This window comes from Pholcus phalangioides, unplaced genomic scaffold, assembly GCF_987345545.1.
Source record: "Pholcus phalangioides strain wild (caught in Gottingen) unplaced genomic scaffold, Ppha-v1.0 ptg000039l_1, whole genome shotgun sequence".
In the NCBI taxonomy this organism is placed as follows: domain Eukaryota; kingdom Metazoa; phylum Arthropoda; class Arachnida; order Araneae; family Pholcidae; genus Pholcus; species Pholcus phalangioides.
In genome coordinates this window covers 24,235,256-24,250,542 of record NW_028301625.1, presented here as the reverse complement: position 1 = coordinate 24,250,542, position 15,287 = coordinate 24,235,256, and the positions used below count along the sequence as shown (strand labels likewise).

General features: G+C 35.5%; 1 protein-coding gene across 1 annotated transcript in view; it reads left to right on the top strand.

Annotated features, from left to right (window-relative positions):
* LOC149065735 (uncharacterized) overlaps window positions 1-15,287 on the top strand; it is an 88,286-nt gene that overhangs the window by 50,910 nt on the left and 22,089 nt on the right. The window contains exons 2-5 of the mRNA XM_089253839.1: window positions 1,313-1,372; window positions 7,428-7,691; window positions 8,636-8,929; window positions 9,799-10,086. Coding sequence (XP_089109965.1) covers window positions 1,313-1,372; window positions 7,428-7,691; window positions 8,636-8,929; window positions 9,799-10,086 — 906 coding nt within the window. The remainder of the gene's footprint in view (window positions 1-1,312; window positions 1,373-7,427; window positions 7,692-8,635; window positions 8,930-9,798; window positions 10,087-15,287) is intronic.

Sequence of the window (15,287 nt, the reverse complement as noted above, 5' to 3'; positions counted from 1 at the left end):
TGAAAAGTTTAGAACAACACATTGACTGAGGCTACTTCCAGACAAAGTCTTCTCTACTTGCTTTGAAAATTGGAGATGGAACGATTATATCATCCGAGGGAAGATACTTAGAAAAAGAATAATTTTTTTGTACCTTTTATTTCATTCTACCTACATTTCCTGATTTTACTCTTAAGGTTACTCTTGAGTTCTTATGTAATGCACCTTGCATGAACTTCGAACCCCTGCTTAACCCATTATTTACCGTTGTCCTTTTTTTTGGGACACTTGTTTTCATTTCTAATTAAGCAGTGGTATTTTTAGTTTTCGTAATTGTACCTAAATTTTAAACTGAGTGCTATAAACGTTACAAACTCAATAAAAATGTTCTAAACTTTTTAATAAATAATGATTAATTAATATAATTAATAGTTTTAATTGAATAACGCTTTTCTCTCCAAATAGTTTTCCTTTCATATTTCATTCATGTTATCATTTTTATGTAATTTTTTTTGAAAGTTTAAATAATAGAGTTTTGGCATATAATGGGTTAACGGTCACTCTCAGATAATGGATTGGAATCCCTGTACGGAATTTGACACACATTTGTTTGGATATTCGTACCCCGTAATTCGTCCCATGATTTTCCCGTAATGAAATCACGGCTTATACAACTTCAAAAGTTAATTTTTAGCTTCTGTGGGTAATTCAAAGCCGCGGACTATTGACTAAAAAAATTTTCTGACTTCAACGGATTGTAATGAATTTTTATATTTAAAAAAATTGTATGTAGTAATATTTATTACTCTTAAAAAATATTTTTTACTCCGAGATAATGCCCACACAATGCCTATTCAATATTATTATAAAACACTCGAAAAAAACTTAAATACTAAATTTTTCGTAAAAAAATGAGTTTTATTAGTAATCAGTTCTTGAATGAAAACTACATGCAGCTCATGAGAAGCTGCACTATGTAAAAAGCCGCAACATTTCTACGAAAAAATTTTTCTTCAGCCATTTTTCAAGGTATTTCATAGTGAATTAAATTGCATATTTGCACGAAAGTATGTGTACTTTACTAATTTGACAGACAATCTTCAACTTACGTTATTAAAATTGCGTTTATTTCAAAATGAAGAATTATTTTAAAGACCCCTTTTTACGGTCACCCCTCTTTTACGGACGAATTTTGTCCCACTGGTGTCCGCGAAAGAAAGGTTTCACTGTATAATTTTCATTTTCATGAATCACTTGGCATTAAAAATATAACTTATATTTATTTATAAAAAAATTTCTGTGATTTTCAATTATCAATTTTTTTTATTTTTAGTTTCAACACTGAGCTTTATGGTAGCCCTGCTGTACCCTGTTGTTTCAGCGGCACAAAAAGGTAAGTTTAAATAAGATTATTACTCATGAATTCATAATGAGCAGATGTGACTTAGTTTATAGACTGCAAAATTCTAGTACAAGGGTGCTCAACTTTTAAGAGAGTGCTTGCCAATTCATTGGTTTTTAGAACGTGTCATGAGCCACTTAAGTAATCTGGAACAGCACCGCAAGTCACTTACTTGATCTGAAAATGTGACGCCGATCACTTGAATGATCTGGACCGCAAGAAATATATGGAACTACACCGAGGGCCACTTAAACTCTGTGAAACTGCGCCGCAGGTCACTTAATTGATCTATGAATAGGTCGCGTGGGTCACTTAATGCATCTGTGAATAGGTCGCGAGTCACTTAATTGATATGTGAATAGGTCACAATAAGTGATCTATAAATGTGCTTCCAACTGCATGAGTGCTCTGTAACTGTTTCGTGGGTTGCTCAAGTGATCTGTGAACATGCCACTCGGGTCACTTAAGTGATCTGGGAATGTGCCGCGGGCCACTTATGTGTTCTGGAATTATGCCGCTGGTCACTCAAATGATCTACAACTATGCTTCGGGTTCTTTAAATCATTGTTTCTCAACATTTTTGATACCGCGGACGGCCTATGGTGAACCTTAATGCACCGCGCGTGCGAGCGCGCGCGAACCCTCTTTAGCGCCAGTTAATGCTTTGTGGGCCTCATGGCCCCCACAAGAATGGGGCTGACAGGGTTCCAACCCGGGGAGCCAGAAACGATTTTCTCTCTTATTTTTTTTGTTTCATCGCACTTTGTTTTAATTCACTATTGAGGGCCTCGTGAAAAGTCTTTCTTGAAACGCAGTAAAATATTCAGCCTAGGGGCTCGACAACAGGGTTTCGGGGCAATGACGGACCCATAGTAATGTCGGACGATCAATTTCGACTCACCCCTTCCCCCATAAAATTAGAAATGTATTGCTTTTATAGTTTTTATATTATAAAAATTGAGTAAATTACAATGTCCCTGCACAAAAAGTGTCATTCATGCAATGGCAGTAAATGAAAATGATCCCGTGGACCCCTTACAAAGTATTCACGGAATTCCCCCCCCCCCAAGAGTCTGCGAACCACCACAGGTTGTGAAACACTGCTTTAAGTGATCTGGAACTTGTACCACGAAACACTTAAGTGATCTAGGAATATGCGAGGTCCCATAAGTGATCTGAAAATGTGACGCTTAGTACAATTTTACAAAATTAGGCTTGAGGTCACAGGCCATATCAGATGAATCCGAGGGCCACATTCTGTCCGCTGGCCGTAGGTTGAGCATGTATGATGTAGTACAGTGTTGGTGGTACAATATGTGGTCCACCACAAATTTTTGGTACAAAAATTGTACCTCTAATCCACCATACCTCACCAAGGAAAATGTGGGAAGTTTCAATTCCAAATACTGGATACCACTAATAGTTGCAGCCAAAAAATGCCATTTGCGACAAGTTTGCTAATTACAGCTAAAATTTGTGAAGGGTGGAAAATAAAGGGCTGCAGTAACAAAAATGTATTAAAGGAAAAAACAATTCAAATGAGATGACCATATTTCATTCAGAAAAAAAAGGAACTGAAATTTCAAATACAGCGTAAAATACGGGACGTCGCCAATCGTCATCAAAAATGTTGGCATAAGTCGATTAAATCACCAATCGTAGTTGAAATCGCCAAAAAGTTGAGGAAATAACATATAATTTAACACATATGCAAGGCGAATATTTTTATTTATAGCTATAATTACATAATAATTTATAAAAACGCTATTTATTCATGATTTTAGTAAACATTACAAATTGAAATAAGCATCGTTGACAAAATGGGACAAATGCATAAAAAAATTCAGAATTAAAAATACAAAAGTTTTCCGTAATACGGGACACAAGTGGTCCGCCACATTGTTTTAGATATTTTACTGGTCCTTGGCTTCATAAAGGTTGAGGAACGCTGCTCTGGTATGATATTGATATAGATGATCATGTAAAACTTTACAAGTAGAGTATTTCAACCTGTTCACCATAATAAGTATCATTAAAAGAATTAACTCGGACTATATAGACGAAACGTATCGATGAATATCGAGTTATTTGGCGAGGAAAACTAATCTGGTATTCATTTTGCAGTTGATATCCTTCGCCATTATCTCTATTTAGCTTTTGATGTACCATGATCAGTGACGCGGTCCTCAAAAGAGCATTATCATAATTATTATGAGGATCAGCCACATGTAGATTTCACTGGCCTGGAAAAAGTACTTCTGACCCTTAAGTTTTTATTGAGTTATGTTTTTGAAGGATTATTCATGTTTTATGTTGCGATTCTTTATCGGAAATCAGCTCAAATTTTTATTTTTACATGAGTGATTAAATGGCTTTTTAGAGCTTTCAGTGATTCCTTCCGTTTCGACCATGTCCTTAATTAAAGAAAATAAATTTCTGTAAGTCCTGAAAACGCTTAGATAATGACATAATTGGGCTGTTTCTTCTGCATGAGAGATTTTTGCGGACTGTTTTCAATGGGCTTTTAGTATGTTGAGTTTTTATCACTCTCAAATGGGAAGATTTGTAATTTTACTGTTCTTTTTTCCCATCGTATATAGAGAGTAAAAAAAAAAAATACAACCAGAAATTGATGTGCGTTCGGTGCTTTCTTCTCTGCAGCCGAGATTCGCCATCATTAAAGCTTGTCGTCATTAGAACTGATAGCTAATAACCATCTTAAAACCAGGTATTATCATCGCGAGGCGTTTGAGAGAGGCGATTCGCTAGGATGAGTTTTGCCTAGATGTTCACGCTTTTTTGATCCTTAGCGATATATACCAAAGGCAAATTTCACAGTTCACAAAATAAATCAGTTTGTTCTGAACTCGCTATTTCATTTCCGACTGCTAATTTTTCTTCCTGCTGTGTGTGTATGGAAATTTTCCTATGCATGCCTCTACAAGCATTCGTGTATTCATTTTCTCGTAATATATCATCTCGTGCAATATTTTCTTCCGAGTAGGAACTATAATTGAACATGACATCAATCAATTATCTGAAATACGGTCAAGCTCGACCATAACGACGTCGAAGATTCCGTGAATTTTTGTCGTTATAACCGAGTTGTCGTTACAACGAAGGCTGACGTTTTCAACCCTTTGCGTATGAAAAATATAATCGGATGCTTTGAGAATGAAAAATACACTGCTCAAAACCATTACGGGATATATGTATTATTTATTTAAATTTATTAAATTTATTTATTTAAATTTATTAAATTTATTTATTTAAATTTATTAAATTTATTTATTTAAATTTATTAAATTTATTTATTTAAATTTATTAAATTTATTTATTTAAATTTATTAAATTTATTAAATTTATTTATTTAAATTTATTTATTTAAATTTATAAAAATTTAGTTCATGATTAACTCTTGTGAGACACAACTCTTTGCGAGTGCCTATCAATGTTCTTTGCCAATATTTTATCAATTAAAATGTTCAAAAAAAATTACAAATAAATAAAAACTCCATTTCCCCTAATTTTTTTAAGCAATGTATAATCAAGTGCTTTGAGAATGAAAAATATAATCAGATATATATATATATATACTTAGAGATAATGAAAAATGTAATCAATATAAAATACTATACAAATGAAATTGAACTTTCTTTACGATAAAGGATGCATACTTTATATCGGGAAAAATGCTTGAACGTGAAATCATAAATACGGGATATGGCCAATTATCACCAAACACGCTATCAACTGTCAGCGAAGTTGCCAATTATTGCGTATAAATACCGTTGACGGGAAATAAAGAGCTACAGCAACTCTGCGGTGAATTAAAATGTATTTCATGGAAAAAAAAGTGGGGTGGGGGGAAACATGACAATTATATAGGTTGAAAATATTTATATTTATATAGTCACACATATTCATTGTAATGTAATTTTACAAACTATTCAAATTATCTTCATCCTCGATTTCAGTAAAGATTGTGAATTAGAATAAGCTTTTTTATCGAAAAATGGGACATTCTTATAAAAATAAATCGGTCAAAATTTAAAGAAAAATACTCGGATGTTCCGTATGTGACCGTCGCAAGTTGGACCGTCAGATATGTAATGCCCCAATGTGATCAGCTCTAGTTCCAGGAATTGTTGTAAAACGCCGTAAAATCGAATGCAAAATTGTAGTTATATCCGAGGTCGTTGCGCTTTCATCCACGTTATAACCAGTAAAATTCAAGTACAGTTAACCCACGGTTTACGAACGTCTCGGTTTACGAACAACAACAAAAATTATTCGGTTTACGAACTAATCTTGGTTTACGGCCACGAAAAACGGTTTAAAACCCGAAGGGAGCAGCATGTTACAGAAGTCACGGGCTATAATTTTTTTTCGACAGAATTTGGGTGAAAAGAGTTATATTTTATGAGATTAAAATTCCGGCCACCAAATACGGCTCCTCTTATCCAGCCCATGAATCAGCAAATCATTTCAAATTTTATGAAGCTCAAAAGGAAAACAACTTTTTCAAAGGTTTTTTTGCAATGATATCTGACATAGAACTAACCGTCAGTGTAATTTCTGGAAACATTTTATCATCCTACATTGCACGGTTCTTATTCATAAAGCTTGGCAGCGAGTGTCTTACAGAACAATAAATCGGTGCTCAATTCGAGTGCATTTTGTGGCCAGATAGTGTTGGGGAAGTGGATCTTTGCTACTGAAATCATAGATGATAGGCCTACATATTCGCGAAACCAGACCTCGACCTGGCACCGTTTTCATTCCGTTTGCATTTCACCTCTTTCGAATAATAGTTATAACTATTGGTTACTCTATAGTTTCCCAAACTTTTTGTTTCATCGCCCCCTTCTTCAGGAATTATTTTCTCTCATCGTCCCCCCAACTAAAGCAACCCCATAGGAGATCCTATGTTATATTTGTAACTTCTATCAGCCCCTGAATCATTCCATCGCCCACCAGGGGGTTTGGGAAACACTGGGTTACGCACACGTGCCGTTGTAAAAGAAATCCGTTCACGCTCGAAATCTTTGATGTCACAGGAACGGATTGATTCATTATGCATTGATTGCTACAGGAAAATTGCGAACAATAATTATTAATTCGGTTTACGAACGGACTTCGGGAATGAATTATGTTCGTAAACCGTGGGTTCACTGTATTAAATTTATCTTCAATACCAAAATATTCAATGAAGTTAGACAAAGACTTTGGAGTTATTAGCGAGTTAAAAGACTAAAGAACTGAAACAAAGACTAATTTGGAATTCTTGATCGATAGTGAATCATCATTAAGTATTGATAAAAAGTAATAGCGCGTTATGTTCTCATTTTTTACCTAACTACAAAAGTCTTTCACTTTCCCCCTCATTCCGTGACTTCTTCAGAAAAAAAAAATTAGTTTTAAAAACCGAAAGTAAATATTTCAAGTATCTCTGAGAACTAATCAGTTTTCGTGAGAAAGTTATTATTTGAGAAAAGACTAGAAAAAAAAATAAGAATAACCTTCGCTCTAAAACCGTTATAGTGAAGTCACGATTCAGAAATATCTTCTTACTTCTAGCTATAGATACTCAAGATACACATTTTTTTCCTTCAGTAAACTTAACGTGGAAAATTGCCGTTATTTGAGGACTGCTACGTACCATCCAGAACCATTTGCGGTTTTTACATATACGTCTTCGTTCAACTTCATTTAGGAAGAAGCCAGTTACTTTCTATGGGCTGTTTCATAATCATGCATTTGGCTTTATAGCGTTTCAGAGCTATACAATTATATTCGAGAGACGAAAAATAAGAAAATGGGTCTTATTACCACCCTGATGAAACCACCGTGTTTTTAAACACCGGGGGTTTCATCTATTTCTCTTCTATTTCATTTTTATTTAATGTATTTTTTTTATCGGCAGAAATTCCACTGCCTGCCCATAAAGTTGTTTCAATCTTTGTCGTTGAGTCTATGAAAGATATAAAAGAAAATCAATTGCATTGGATTCTTTATGCAGTGTTTCTCTTTTTTGTTTTGATAGAAGATTGCGACAAAGAAGACAGAACCTTTGCACGAAGGACACAAGTTGGACTATCTGCAGAATATAAGCCAGCTTCCGAAGCCATTCAAGTTCATGAATCACCTCCTTCAGAATGTTATGCCAGATGCTACGCCAATTCAAATTGCACTGGTTACTTTGTTGATTATCAAACAAGTTCCTGTCTCTTGATCCAAGAAAATCTCAACGAAAACTATTTTGTGCCTAATGACGGTTCAAGTTACCATTGGAAAATCTGTTTATCAGGCAAGTGTCTGAGTAGATGGTGAACTTTTATTGCTTTTTCAGAGAAGATATATTCGTTTATTATACAGGGTAATTCATCAACAAGTACACAGTTTTCATATGCCATAAAAGAGTAACAGTTGATGACGAAGACCACAGTTCATTAGGTAGATGTAATCATAAACTTTATGTCCTGCTACTGAGGGAAGGAACATACGTGGATAGCATGCAAGTCACGTGACTAGTCATTCAATATGTCTATGTCTGCAATGGAGAAGGCATTGTGAGTTTTGAATCGAGCAAAACTGAATCTGTAACTGTTGGGCAACGAAATTTTCGATCCAACTGGAGAATAAAGTTGTCACTGTCATCCTGTAACTGGGGCATCAACCAGGCTAAAAATTATCCAAAAAAGAGTGATCCGATGCTTGTAGTGACGACATAAAACGTAATGAAAACTTAACGATTTAATATACGAAAGAAACATAACGAGAAGGATGACACGTGTATACAAATCGGTGGTACAATTCCAACTGACATTTTTTTCTTTTTTTTACAATCACCCGGAGCGTGAGGAGGGTGCGCCATCTATACAAATAAGAACGCACTACAAGAGTAAGAGTGTTCATTTTGTATAATCAAGAACACAAAATTCCTTCTCCATTGCAGGTGATGCCATTCTAATTGACTAGTCACGTGACACACACGCTATCGCCAACATCACTTCCATCGGTAGCGGCGCAAAATCTTCATGAGCACGTCTGCATAACTGATCGCAATTGCGACCTGTCTTCAACTGTTACTGTTTTGTTACAGCTGAAAACCGTACACAACTTTATAAATTACCCCTGTATAATAATTCAATTTCAGTGAAGTAATCACCGATTTTGTAAAACTCTAAAGAATTAAACGCATATATAACTATTGCTCTTTAATTTTATACGCTCTATCACTAATACTCGCAGGGAGCTCTAAAGATATTCACCAAGAACGATGTAAATCTCATGAATGGGCATACGATGTAGTTCCTGGCATACAACTCTCTCGTTACAAGGATAAGACTGTTGAAAACGTGACAAGTCTGGAACAATGTATGACTTTATGTACAATCGAAAGCACTTTTGTTTGCCGTTCTGCGACTTACGGTGATGAAAGTTTCACTTGTATTCTTAGCCGACACGATCGAAGAACTGCACCAGAGGTGTTCCACAAAAATCCACAAATGTCTGTTTCTTACGTGGAACGTCAGTGTGTAGAAGGTGAGGAATGTATTGGATATTAAATATGATACATAGTTATATAAATGTAAAAAAAAACATATATACATGTTATCGAACTCTTGTACAACGGCTATTTCTTTGAACCGTTATTTTTAGAGACAACTTTCAATTAGGAAAAATATTTCAAATTATGTCACCCATCATCTTATATGCCGTTCAAACGAAAAAAAAATTATTAATAAAAAAGTTACAAAATTTAAATTTTTATACGCTCCCCCGTCCTCTAACGTCTAATAAGAAAGTTGTTGCCTTGTCTCTCCTGAGGCCAACAAAAATTTGCATGTTACATCATTTACATACTTGATGAGAAGACGTGAATGGTCCTAATCGCAGTTATAAGATTATTGCCGCAAAGTCATCTAAAAAAACGTGAACTCTTTTAAAAAAGTAAGGGCCTGAGTCTCTATTTGTCTAATTGTGTTTGGATACGATTGTAACTGGTAAGACATGTCGACAGAGGGCGCTAAGAATCACTGGGTTGGAAATGTTGCGTGTCCAAAAGAGCACACCCAAATAAGATGACTGATAAGATCACAAAATGTTGAAAGCAGTTAACTAGAAGGTAAAAGCATCCGACAACAGAAAATGGTAAAATTTAAAAGATATCTAGATACGGCAAGGAACTGAAATTGGTTGTAGATTCTAATTGAACTTTCTATGATATCAAATGTTGTCATGTGCTAAGTTTTGAATTGCAGATTTTTTTGAGTTGAAGATCCAATCCAAGTTGAAAATTGAAATAATAAAAATGTATTGTTGTTTGGTATAATTGTTTTACATGAACATTTTGATAAACGTTGATTTACGAAAACATGAAACTGATAACTAGACTTTCTTTCTTCATGCAGAACCTGCTGGTTGCCATTTCCGAGCTCGTGGCCCACGCTTTGCTTTATCCTTTAGGCGTCAACATGTGCAAGTCGTCGATGGTATCTCAAGTAGGGATTCGTGTGAAAAAGCTTGCCTTCAAGGTGCGCCGTTTCCATGCAAGTCATATCAGTTTGTAACAACCGGTGATTCCACATCTGCTTGTCTTCTCAGTCCTGACGATAGCAGCAATTTCGTTCCTCATACAACACCAACAGTGGAATCGAAATCAGAAGTTGACGTTTACGAAAAGGAGTCTTGTGTTGAATGTAAGACGAAAATAATTGTAATTCTCATGTTCAATATATTTATTTCAAATACATTTAAAGCTTTGGTGGTGTGTGAGAAATGAATAATAACTGGGAGAAAAACGTTAAATTTAAATACAATTAAAAATTTCAAATTATGATAGCATTCAACCCTCTCAACGGCATTGAAGAGATGTGTATTTATCGAGCTTTGTATATTTCAGCAATTATGAGGTATCGTGTCTCCTTAAAACCCTCTTATTTCTAATGACGAGCCCACAGATACTGTGCGCTGTGTTTTTTTCTCACTCAAGCACCCCCCGCCTTGCCAGTGGGTGAGAGTGAGCCAGCTTTTATTCTCATTTTGATAACTGAAAAAAAAGAGAGACTGTGTTCGAAATACAACTTTTTTCCTCCTTCGGGGTAGTATAGAAATATGCGTATAGTATAAATATAATAGGAAAGATTAAAGTATTTCTCTTCCTTTGTTTATTGTTCTCCAAGATGGGGGAGAGCACTGTCACCTGCGTGAAATTGGGGGAAAAAAGTCTCCTTGAAAAACCCTATGGTATTTTTAAGAGGGTTTAATGATTTCTACTGAGTCATTTATAATGCGAATCAGTGAAATTTATAAAACCACGGAAAGGGTCAATGAAGGCCGTTGAGCTTTTCAGTGATGCGAATAGAAAGAGGAAATATTTTATTTTTACAAAAAAAATTATGATATTGGAATCAATTATCTTAAAATAGGATGTTATATTACTTTATATTCTTCGAAAATGACAACTGCCTTTCATTGAATATGAATTGATTGATAGTGACGTGGAAACCTGGCTCCTTCAGTGACCTCACGTTGTCCATTAATTGTTGTTCATTTGATGACTAGGGCGTGGTGTCAATGTCCCCTTTGTTTCTGTACTGTTTCCAACAGCATTATCCAACAATTTCCAACAGTATATATAACATTTGAACCAGGGATATAATATGTGCCAGTATTAATTCTCCATTGTTCGGTTCAACGGAATGGAATCCCGGTCAGAGCACAGAGGTTTTTAAAAGCAGTTCATAATCGGCTTTGAAACTGTAGGTTAATGGTCTATAATTAGCTAAGGTATGCATAAAATTACCATAGATCGACGAAACAAAACCTGAAAAAAAAAATATAAGCATAGTATAAGCAATGGTATGAAACATGAATAAAATAGAAGCGAATACCAACGACCACCAACGCCAACACTTAGATGGCATTGTTTCTTTCATTGGATCATTTTTATCGCACCACGGTCATTTTCTGCACACGAGGACTAATTGGATCGAGACCCTCGATTTATTGCCGATTCCAAACGGCAACCTGTTTAATATTCATCGAGAGGTTGGCGCGCTAACCCCCTCCATGTGAGACTCTCTGTGGTATAGCAATCCTTTTTTTCTGGTCGCGTCACCGTGTCTGTGGTACCCCTGCGTCACGGAAAATCTGACACGGACGATCCGGGAATTGTTTCTTTTAAAAACTGTATAATTTTAAATACCGTTGACTTTAGAGAAACATACGTTCAATTACAAAACGTTTTCAAATGACGAGCACTTACTTAAAATCTCAACATTTTTTTGAGGGGCCTCCGTGTGATAAAAATTCCAATTATTGAAATGTAGATCTTGCTCTGAAAAAGAGTCATTTGTAAAAAAATCCATACTCTTAAATGCAATATTTATCGAGATATCAAATATATAAAATCATTTTGTTTCTGCAACTAATCACTGTGTTGGCAAGTTTTCATTTGCTCACACAAAAGTTGCCATTTTTAGGGTACACAAGTAGCATGAACTCAACCACATTTAATTATTTTATTCATAATAAGTAACAACTACAGTAGACTCTCGGTAACTCGACACCCTAAAAGTATCGACAAACATGTCGACTTAAGCGGATGTCGAGTTAGCGGGGTTTCGCTCTAAATTTTTGTCCGATCATTTTTGTGTACGTAATTATACGCATTCAAACAATTCGATTAAATAAAATGCTAATTCTCTCATTAATTTTAATTTGGGGTTGTTTCATAATAGAATCAAAACATATAAAAAAATTAACCTCATGAAAAATAATCGAGTATATTTGCTTGTTTTTCTTTCCGCAGAGAAAACAGAAATTCTACACTGTTCAGTTTATCCCGCGATTGTTCGGCTTTTTCCTGAGTGCGTAGGAATCGACGTATCACATCTACAGCTTTCAATGCATCATGGCGAGATGATGTAGATACTTCATCTGAACTGCGAGTTTTTTGATTTTCCGATAAAACTAACGGTTTCAATTTTTCTACAGTTTGCAGCCAAAAGAACTGTCAAACTTGTGTTTTTACCTCCTTTACATTTTTCGCCTTTGAAGGCAAGCGTTTGGTTAGGTGAAAAAATGAACCTGTCTCATCACAATTAAGCACATCTGCATCTTTATACCCTTCTATCATTGGCTTCAGAATATCATTCTTTCAATTTTCAACAGTTTCTTGAGATGCAGATGTGCTCTCTCTGCAAACTTTCCTAAAAACAATGCCATGGCGCTCTTTGAAACAGGTCAACCATCCACTGCTCGCTGCAAAATACCTTGATTGAGATTTTTTGCGAAATCCTTTGCTTTCTCTTGAATTATTGGCCCGAGTAATGGGATTGAGTGAGATCGAGTGGATTTAAACCACAAAAGAGTTGCTTCTACGTCACTGAAGTCTGATTTTCTTATGCGTTTTCTGCTTGGTTCATAAGATTCAAATGCTGACAAAAAAATTTTCTTATTTTTCGCAAATGTTGAAATAGTGTTCCGTGCAACTCCATATTCTTTGGCGAGTTCACTCTGAGTTTTACCCGATTCTACTGTAGTTTTTTAATTTAAACTTTTGATTTTAAACTTAAAGTGTGATGTTTGCGTAGAGCCATTGAATGCCATTGTATTCACGGCCGTCGATAATCAAGATGACAACCAAATGACATATTCAGCGTCTAACTAGGCTTTAGCTCTATTTCTTTTACTCTTTTTCCAAGAAATCGTGAAACTGAGTACCACCGAAAACATTCTTTACAGCAGACGATATCAGAACTCCCAATAGATAAGATTTTCATCTAATTTTGGATATGGACAATATCCACACGTTTTTTTGACCATGGAAAGAATGAAAGACCTTTTTTGGAAACTTCACTAAAATGATAAGCAAGCCAACAGATTTCAAACATTCATTCTTCACATACACGCCCCCAATGCAAAAAAGGGACCCATCATAGAGAACAAAGAAACAAAGGATTCTCAAAGTACCCATGAACAATGTCAAAAAATTCTTATTACTGATAATAGAAGGCCAATTATAAAAACCAGTCGTGGTGAAGGGACAAAAATCGTACAAAACAGTCTACTTAAGCGGAGTTAAGCCAAACATGTGTCGAGTTAGAGAGGTTTTTCTACATTGAAATTAGTATTGTGCCAACCAAGGGAATAAGAGATGTCGAGTTATCCGGATAGTCGGTTTATCCACGTGTCGAGTTACCGAGAGTCTACTGTATATACATTTTTGACAATTACAGAATTTTTGAAACTTCTAATTTAGTTTAAGTTTCGTAATTTGTGAACCACACCCTCAATTATGGGTGATAAATACTGAAAACTGCGAAGTCAAATATGTCCGTTAATATTGCGTTTAAAAATACGCAATTTTCGTAAATGACTTCTCAGAGCCGCATTCACATTTCACAAATTAAATGTTTTAGCATACAGGGTCTACATAAAAAGTTAATTTTTCTATTTTTTTTATATGTACGACCCCTTGGGAAATTGAGGTCATTTTGAATAACCCCACGTCATTTGAAAACTTTTGTAGTTGAATGTATGTTTTTAAAGTCAACGGTTGAGGAGATATAGGCCTACTCTGTGCAAACAATTTGGGACAGCCTGCATTGAATAATACATATTTCTTGAAGTATTTTCGTCGAATTATTTTTCGGAAGACACCCAAGAGAAGACAGCATACACGCATACACGTCATGGTTTTTTTTCTGTTTTAAATATTCTATGATTTTGTCCATTATGTTGGAATAACACAGGTGTGCCGTTATTAGATTTTACATTGACCAGGTTCATAATTTTGCAAGTAAATAACGTATCACCCCAAATTTCGATTTTTTTACTCTCACTATATCATTATATACGAAATCATCGCACACCTATCATCAAGGTGACTAGAACATTAGCTTTTTTGTTGGTGGTACGTAGATACGGGGTATAAATTCTGCAGCACGTCGTCGTTTTCATCAATCTGTTAACCAATTACCTCGTCTATCAGTCATCTACCTAATATTAACCCTTCAGATTTATTTATCGACTTCATTCATTCTAACACTTCATTCATCAAACATTCAGTAGCTTCTTGTAACGTACATGCCGAACACGACCACTGATACACTACGATAGAATTTTACCGTAAAAGATTATACGTATTTTACTCTGGACAGTAACTGTTTGAACAAAGATTTAAAAATGTATAAGTGTCCATCCTTACGGATATATTACACCATCAAATTTTCCCCTCCACGGGAATAAAACCCAACCCTATCATATTCGTGAAAAACGACTTGTCCAGCTGCATTCCTCAGTTGTAATTGAACAAGGCAAGAAATCTCGGCGCTCCCTCAATGCTCAAAGATAAAACTGATTTCACCTTTTCGTTGAAACTCCGTAGAAATGATGATTACGTATGGCACCACAGGTTCGCCACCTTTTGCTTTTTCTATAGTCTTATTTCTCAGTTGCGTGTTTCTAATCCCGAGAAAAAAGCAACGATGACTGCTCCTTTGGCTTGTCAAGAGCACTGTTGATTACACCTCATCACCTTCAGATCAATATCTGACAATCGCATGAGTATGGGTTGGTCCATAACCTCACTCGCGATAAGTTTTATGTAATTGAAACAAGATTCGGAAAATAAGGATATCAATCGTTGACGATCTCTTCAGCAGCACACCGGTTATTAACCATGACAGCCATGATGAATGATAACGTTGAGGGTGAAAGTTGAAATCGCGACGTTTTCCATCCCCATCCGAATATATTTTCGCAGGGAGTGAGGGAAAAGAACCTGTCGTGAACCCGAGGCTGGAAAGAGTTAACTCTGCACCGTTCTCCGATATCCTATGCAGATGAGTGCCGTGGTCATTTCACTGCCCAGGGCTATTACTTTGACGAAATA